The following is an 8,161-nucleotide window of genomic DNA, read 5'->3' as shown; positions in this document are numbered from 1 at the left end:
TGCCGCTGGCTAGGCTCCGCCGCATCAGTCGCGGTACCTACCGGCGGAGCGTCACCGCCATGGTGCATTGCATACAGCCAATGGCATGGGTGTTCAATGTGGCATGATGCAGATTTGAATAATGCGGAAGCGGCGCGCCGCCGCCGCGGAGCCGGTCATTGGATGCTTTTGAATGATGCACCATCGCGGTAGCGCACCCCGGACACCCGCGGTGCGTCACCGCCATGGTGCATTGCATACAGCCAATGGCATGGGTGTTCAATGTGGCATGATGCAGATTTGAATAATGCGGAAGCGGCGCGCCGCCGCCGCGGAGCCGGTCATTGGATGCTTTTGAATGATGCACCATCGCGGTAGCGCACCCCGGACACCCGCGGTGCGTCACCGCCATGGTGCATTGCATACAGCCAATGGCATGGGTGTTCAATGTGGCATGATGCAGATTTGAATAATGCGGAAGCGGCGCGCCGCCGCCGCGGAGCCGGTCATTGGATGCTTTTGAATGATGCACCATCGCGGTAGCGCACCCCGGACACCCGCGGTGCGTCACCGCCATGGTGCATTGCATACAGCCAATGGCATGGGTGTTCAATGTGGCATGATGCAGATTTGAATAATGCGGAAGCGGCGCGCCGCCGCCGCGGAGCCGGTCATTGGATGCTTTTGAATAAGGCTGACCCAGACAACCAATTGTAGCACCTTATCAGCTTCCTAACGACCCCATGGGCCTATAAATCTGTGGGAGTGAGCCACACATTCCCACTGCTCACAGAGCCTGCTGCCTGGGACTCTCTCCTGCTGCTGCCTGGGACCCTCTCCTGCTGCTCACAGAGCCTGCTGCCTGGGACACCTCACAACTCACTTCCGCCACAGGTCTGCCATATCCACAGGGATGTCAAGAACAGATAAGATCCGTGCCAGTCCATTCACGAGTGAGGAGCTGGATGTCCTTGTGAACGAGGTGCTGGCACAGTACCCACGGCTGTTTGGTGGCCCCAATGTCGTGGTAAGTCACCATGTAGGGAGCAGTAGGGCAGGGTGGTGTCAGACGTGTATTCATGATGCAGCTGTATGTTATTTTGGATGTGTGGTGCTGACAAACACTGACAGACAAGATGTTTGCAGGTGGTGGGAGTGTGTGTTTTGCATTATGACTCTGTCCTAGGCCAATACTTGTATGTGTGAGTGGGATGTGCTACTTTTTGGGGCAGACATGACCAACGGTTGTTTGCCTTGTAGCTGGTTGGACAGTGTCCGCTTGTGATGTAATTTCAGGGTGCCCCTGTAGTCATAGTCAGTGTGCCCCACAGAGTAGGTTCAGTGGCTGCCCTTCCAAAGTTTGTCCATCAGCCAACTTACATGCTACAGTTGCTGCACACTGATTAGTGGATATGCCACATCAATGCCCTGTACAATTTATGATTTACACAGTGCTGTCGATGCATTTGTGTTGAATCATCATTCTTCAGTGTGATAATCATGGAGACTACGAAGCTCAATGTGTGCATGCATTCACTAATGTTTATGCCATGCAGAGTGGCCTTGTGAGGGTACCCCCAGTTCTGGAGGGAGGGGGGTCACTGTGCGTCCAGATTCAGTGTCTGGCTGCTGTACTGATAGATGCTGACATATGACAATGTGTAAATGTTCATTAGTCCTTCTTTACTCTCATACCTGCAGCTCAAAGTACACCAACGTAAGGCTGTCGGGAGGGCCATAGCAGCAAAGGTGCGAGCCCTGGGGGTATCAAACAGACGACACACACACTGTCACAAGAGGTGGGACGACATCAGCCGGCTGGCTAAGCAAGTGGCAGAGATGAAGTTGGGGATGGTACCACGCACAGGGCGTGTGGCACGCCGCACCATGACTCCGCTGATGGCACGCATACTGGCAGTGACCTATCCAGACCTGGATGCACGTCTGAAGGGGCTTCAGCAGCAAGACAGCGATGGTGAGTATCCGGGGAGGGAGAGTTTGTCTGGGAGTGGATGCATGTGTAGAGTGCCTGTGTCTGCGGTGACACATGTGATGTGCGTGTGCTGCCATGCTGTGATATGTGATGTGAGTGGCAACTGTGATGTGTGTCTGTATGAGGCATTGGCCCACCATGGCCTTACTCTGCAGCTCCTGGCTGCAGTTTTCAGTCCTTGACATATATTTTGTTGTCCACATGGTCACTCTTCTTTGTGATGGTGGGTGTAGTCCCTATTATGCTGTACAGCTGTGTCCACTTAATGAGTGTTACACCATGTCAGTCTACTTTGCATGCACCTGCATGGTAGTGGCCCACACATCTGACAACAATGTGAACCCACATTGGCACATGGTGATTGTAATGGCCTATTTGACAATGTGGCATGTGTAGACAAAACAGGTGTGTGTATTCCCCTCTGGATCCCTTTAGGCTCTGGAAGTGGTGATGTTAGTTGTGGCTACATCATGTCCGTGGGGCAGGTCCATGTGGGCTAGGGGAACACCATCCATGGGCAGGGTGTAGTGCTGTGTGTCATCGACATTGGTCCACTCCTGCCTGTTTGTCCGCATGACAGGCACAGTTGTGGTGTAACTGGTGTGTAGCAGCACAATGATTTGAGGGTGTGGTGGTTACCATGTAGCTCTAGGCCTCTCATGTGCTGCATTGCTCTGATATCGTGTGACCAGACTATGACACTTATACAACCATGTTTCTGTCACTAATGCAGATTCGGAAGACACCACGGCGGAACATGATCCTGAAAGTGGTGGGGAGACCAGCACGACAGCGGCAGCAGAGCAGGGTGAGACGGAGCAAAGTGACACTGACCACACCAGCGCTACTGAGGGTGACAGGAGTATGCATGAGGAATCTGTGGCTGAGACACAGAGTACCACTTCATCTGATGGCAGGGGGGATGAGTCCCTGTTAGCAGCCACAGGGGATGGGGACTCTGCTGCTGCATCTGACTACCAACGGCCACTGCCCAGCCTCCCATCCACTTCCTCTGGGGCTGGCCGTATCCGTGTCACTAAGAGGGGACGTGTGACATTCACACATGGCACCGCAGCACCTGCACCTGTCCCCCCTGCTGCCCTCAGTGCAGAGTGCGTAGAGCTCCTGCGGCAACTTTGCGTGGGCCAGACCGCCCTGCTGAATGCCTTCAGTGCCCACGATTAAAAAATAGGGCAGGTTCTGGCATTCATGGAGGGCATACACTCTGACGTGGGTGGCCTACATCGTACACTCCTGTCATTGTCAGGTACAGTGACGTCAGCCCTCCAACATGCCCCCTTTGCAGCTCAGGTGCCTGTGACGTCCACCCAGTCAGTGGCCACATCAGATGACAGTGAGCACTTGGGACATACATCAAGTAAACGTTACAACACTAGGAGCACAGCTCAGACCCAAAGCAAACAATCCCGTCCACAGACTCCATCCCCAAAGAAGGGCAGGGACCCCCCAATATGCACAGACAAGGTGAAGTCACAGAAGAGCAAGGCCAGAAGAACATTGTGTCAGACATCAGGCTCACATGCTGCTGAGCCATCACCAGATATTGACTCTGCTATGCCCACAGAGGATGTGTGGGATGTCATGACTACACCTGGGGTGAACACAGGGACACACCCACCTACCACATCAACCCCAGAACAAAGTACATCGAGGCAGGTGGAGGGAAGCCCTGTTGTGACCAGCCCAGTCATTGTGGCAAAGAAGGGCAGTGTAGTGGCCATCCCTGGCAAGAAGGGACAGGAGGGCAGTGTAGTGGCCATCCCTGGCAAGAAGGGACAGGAGGGCAGTGTAGTGGCCATCCCTGGCAAGAAGGGACAGGAGGGCAGTGTAGTGGCCATCCCTGGCAAGAAGGGACAGGAGGGCAGTGTAGTGGCCATCCCTGGCAAGAAGGGACAGGAGGGCAGTGTAGTGGCCATCCCTGGCAAGAAGGGACAGGAGGGCAGTGTAGTGGCCATCCCTGGGGTAAGTGGGAAGGTGGTCACTGTGGGGGGTACACCTTCCAGAGAGGCTAAAGTGGTCCGGAGGCGTAGCCAGCACAAGCGTACTGCAGGATCAAGCACTTCTCCAGAGGGAGTGGCAGTCTCTGCCCCTGAAGTGGAACAGTTGGGGGGTGTGCAGGTGGTGTCAACGCCACTTCCCATCAACCCCATGACAGGGAAGCAAATTCATATTCCAAAGAAGTGGAAGGGCACCCCTCCAACCTCTCCCACCCACACTGTGTCAAGGGCGTGCATGACTCCACCTCCACGTGCCACGGTGCCACCTGGTCCGCACAGCCCTCCACCTTGCAGGCCCTCTGTTATAGCCACACCACATGTCCCTCTGTCACACCAGTCAAGTCGACCTGCAGTCCCTGACACACAGCCAGGTTCCACTCCACATGACAGCCAGGAGTGAGTTGTCAACACCCTCAGACGCCTGTGCCACACATAGGTGTGCTACAGTACACCATTGTTAGCGATGTGGGTGTGTTCCTGGGCCTGTTGCTCTGATGTGCTGTACCCTGCCAAGGACACTGGGCCTGTTGCTCTGATGTGCTCTCCCCTGCCAGGGACTCTGGGCCTGTTGCTCTGATGTGCTCTCCCCTGCCAAGGACACTGGGCCTATTGCTCTGATGTGCTCTCCCCTGCCAGGGACTCTGGGCCTGTTGCTCTGATGTGCTCTCCCCTGCCAAGGACACTGGGCCTGTTGCTCTGATGTGCTCTCCCCTGCCAAGGACTCTGGGCCTGTTGCTCTGATGTGCTCTCCCCTGCCAAGGACACTGGGCCTGTTGCTCTGATGTGCTCTCCCCTGCCAGGGACTCTGGGCCTGTTGCTCTGATGTGCTCTCCCCTGCCAAGGACACTGGGCCTGTTGCTCTGATGTGCTCTCCCCTGCCAAGGACTCTGGGCCTGTTGCTCTGATGTGCTGTACCCTGCCCTGCCAAGGACACTGGGCCTGTTGCTCTGATGTGCTCTCCCCTGCCAGGGACTCTGGGCCTGTTGCTCTGATGTGCTCTCCCCTGCCAAGGACACTGGGCCTGTTGCTCTGATGTGCTGTACCCTGCCCTGCCAAGGACACTGGGCCTGTTGCTCTGATGTGCTCTCCCCTGCCAGGGACTCTGGGCCTGTTGCTCTGATGTGCTCTCCCCTGCCAAGGACACTGGGCCTGTTGCTCTGATGTGCTCTCCCCTGCCAAGGACTCTGGGCCTGTTGCTCTGATGTGCTGTACCCTGCCCTGCCAAGGACACTGGGCCTGTTGCTCTGATGTGCTCTCCCCTGCCAGGGACTCTGGGCCTGTTGCTCTGATGTGCTCTCCCCTGCCAGGGACTCTGGGCCTGTTGCTCTGATGTGCTCTCCCCTGCCAAGGACACTGGGCCTGTTGCTCTGATGTGCTCTCCCCTGCCAAGGACTCTGGGCCTGTTGCTCTGATGTGCTGTACCCTGCCCTGCCAAGGACACTGGGCCTGTTGCTCTGATGTGCTCTCCCCTGCCAGGGACTCTGGGCCTGTTGCTCTGATGTGCTCTCCCCTGCCAAGGACACTGGGCCTGTTGCTCTGATGTGCTGTACCCTGCCCTGCCAAGGACACTGGGCCTGTTGCTCTGATGTGCTCTCCCCTGCCAGGGACTCTGGGCCTGTTGCTCTGATGTGCTCTCCCCTGCCAAGGACACTGGGCCTGTTGCTCTGATGTGCTCTCCCCTGCCAAGGACTCTGGGCCTGTTGCTCTGATGTGCTGTACCCTGCCCTGCCAAGGACACTGGGCCTGTTGCTCTGATGTGCTCTCCCCTGCCAGGGACTCTGGGCCTGTTGCTCTGATGTGCTCTCCCCTGCCAAGGACACTGGGCCTGTTGCTCTGATGTGCTGTACCCTGCCCTGCCAAGGACACTGGGCCTGTTGCTCTGATGTGCTCTCCCCTGCCAGGGACTCTGGGCCTGTTGCTCTGATGTGCTCTCCCCTGCCAAGGACACTGGGCCTGTTGCTCTGATGTGCTGTACCCTGCCCTGCCAAGGACACTGGGCCTGTTGCTCTGATGTGCTCTCCCCTGCCAGGGACTCTGGGCCTGTTGCTCTGATGTGCTCTCCCCTGCCAAGGACACTGGGCCTGTTGCTCTGATGTGCTCTCCCCTGCCAAGGACTCTGGGCCTGTTGCTCTGATGTGCTGTACCCTGCCCTGCCAAGGACACTGGGCCTGTTGCTCTGATGTGCTCTCCCCTGCCAGGGACTCTGGGCCTGTTGCTCTGATGTGCTCTCCCCTGCCAAGGACACTGGGCCTGTTGCTCTGATGTGCTCTCCCCTGCCAGGGACTCTGGGCCTGTTGCTCTGATGTGCTCTCCCCTGCCAAGGACACTGGGCCTGTTGCTCTGATGTGCTCTCCCCTGCCAAGGACTCTGGGCCTGTTGCTCTGATGTGCTGTACCCTGCCCTGCCAAGGACACTGGGCCTGTTGCTCTGATGTGCTCTCCCCTGCCAGGGACTCTGGGCCTGTTGCTCTGATGTGCTCTCCCCTGCCAAGGACACTGGGCCTGTTGCTCTGATGTGCTGTACCCTGCCCTGCCAAGGACACTGGGCCTGTTGCTCTGATGTGCTCTCCCCTGCCAGGGACTCTGGGCCTGTTGCTCTGATGTGCTCTCCCCTGCCAAGGACACTGGGCCTGTTGCTCTGATGTGCTCTCCCCTGCCAAGGACTCTGGGCCTGTTGCTCTGATGTGCTGTACCCTGCCCTGCCAAGGACACTGGGCCTGTTGCTCTGATGTGCTCTCCCCTGCCAGGGACTCTGGGCCTGTTGCTCTGATGTGCTCTCCCCTGCCAAGGACACTGGGCCTGTTGCTCTGATGTGCTGTACCCTGCCCTGCCAAGGACACTGGGCCTGTTGCTCTGATGTGCTCTCCCCTGCCAGGGACTCTGGGCCTGTTGCTCTGATGTGCTCTCCCCTGCCAAGGACACTGGGCCTGTTGCTCTGATGTGCTGTACCCTGCCCTGCCAAGGACACTGGGCCTGTTGCTCTGATGTGCTCTCCCCTGCCAGGGACTCTGGGCCTGTTGCTCTGATGTGCTCTCCCCTGCCTAGGACACTGGGCCTGTTGCTCTGATGTGCTCTCCCCTGCCAAGGACTCTGGGCCTGTTGCTCTGATGTGCTGTACCCTGCCCTGCCAAGGACACTGGGCCTGTTGCTCTGATGTGCTCTCCCCTGCCAGGGACTCTGGGCCTGTTGCTCTGATGTGCTCTCCCCTGCCAAGGACACTGGGCCTGTTGCTCTGATGTGCTCTCCCCTGCCAAGGACTCTGGGCCTGTTGCTCTGATGTGCTCTCCCCTGCCAGGGACTCTGGGCCTGTTGCTCTGATGTGCTGTACCCTGCCCTGCCAAGGACTTTGCACTTCCCGATTGTGATTCACCAGTGCATAGTCTATGGCATTTGCACATGATTTTGAGAGTTGCTGTTGTCTACTTATGTTGTGTAGCTACATCTGTGCAATATGTGAATAAATACAGTACATTATGGTGTGTTTTCTCTCTCTCCTTACTGATTAAAGTCATTTTCTTGTTTGACTGAGTTCCATGGTCTATTTTGTACATCACCATTGCAAGGTTCTATGTGGCCATATGATTTTTAGACAGGGGGACAGGTTCTTCAGTCCATTGTGGCCCTGCTGATGTTGTACTCTGTGATGGTTATTTGGCAGGCCATGCAGTTTTCGTGTGGGTGAATTGCTATTGCTGCATACACTGTTCACAGGTCACCTTGGGGGACACTGGCAGCACAGGGTGTGCAGCTGTGCTGTGGTGTAGTAGATGTTTATGATGTGATGAGGTGTGTGTTTCCCTTTCTGTGTGCCCTGGCGTGTATGTGTATGGTCGTCTTGTGTTGGCCCTTGGTCCTGGTGGCATGGCTTACATGGCATGTGTGTGGCAGAGGTGTGCAGTGTGAAGGGTGTTAGTTTGTAGTGTATGTATGTGTGCCCCTGTATGGTGTGAGACACACATGTGTCAGGCAGGAGTTGTATGCCTGTTGTATGTTTTGTCTTGCCCTGTGTGGATGTTTGTATACAATTGTGTGGGCTGTGGGGAGTGCACTGGTGTTGTGTGTCCGTTGTCAGGCAATCCTGCTGTGCCTTTGTCCCTGGTTGTGTGTCGCAGTGTGTGTGTATTGTGCTTGTTGTTACAGTGCTTGTTGATGTGCAAGGGGGTGCACGGGAT

At 56.4% G+C, this 8,161-nt stretch overlaps 1 protein-coding gene across 1 annotated transcript; it reads left to right on the top strand.

The window, feature by feature from the left end:
• The first annotated feature begins 744 nt into the window (after positions 1–744).
• LOC144807745 (uncharacterized) lies at positions 745–4,929 on the top strand. The gene is made up of 3 exons (XM_078673407.1): positions 745–1,954; positions 2,706–4,473; positions 4,761–4,929. Exons 1-2 carry the CDS (start codon positions 1,645–1,647, stop codon positions 3,155–3,157), a joined length of 762 nt encoding a protein of 253 aa, XP_078529533.1. The 5' UTR covers positions 745–1,644; the 3' UTR covers positions 3,158–4,473; positions 4,761–4,929.
• Positions 4,930–8,161: the final 3,232 nt, after the last annotated feature.

This window comes from Lissotriton helveticus, chromosome 1_2 (assembly GCF_964261635.1).
Source record: "Lissotriton helveticus chromosome 1_2, aLisHel1.1, whole genome shotgun sequence".
Lineage (NCBI taxonomy): Eukaryota > Metazoa > Chordata > Amphibia > Caudata > Salamandridae > Lissotriton > Lissotriton helveticus.
Note: the sequence above shows the minus strand (reverse complement) of the source record. Positions and strands in the feature narration are given on the sequence as shown.

Excerpts from the sequence above, each read along its gene's own strand:
- LOC144807745 (XM_078673407.1), top strand. The coding sequence starts at position 1,645 with ATGTTCATTAGTCCTTCTTTACTCTCATACCTGCAGCTCAAAGTACAC. Across the intron at positions 1,955-2,705 it reads TCAGCAGCAAGACAGCGATG|ATTCGGAAGACACCACGGCG; the intron begins GTGAGTATCCGG and ends TCACTAATGCAG.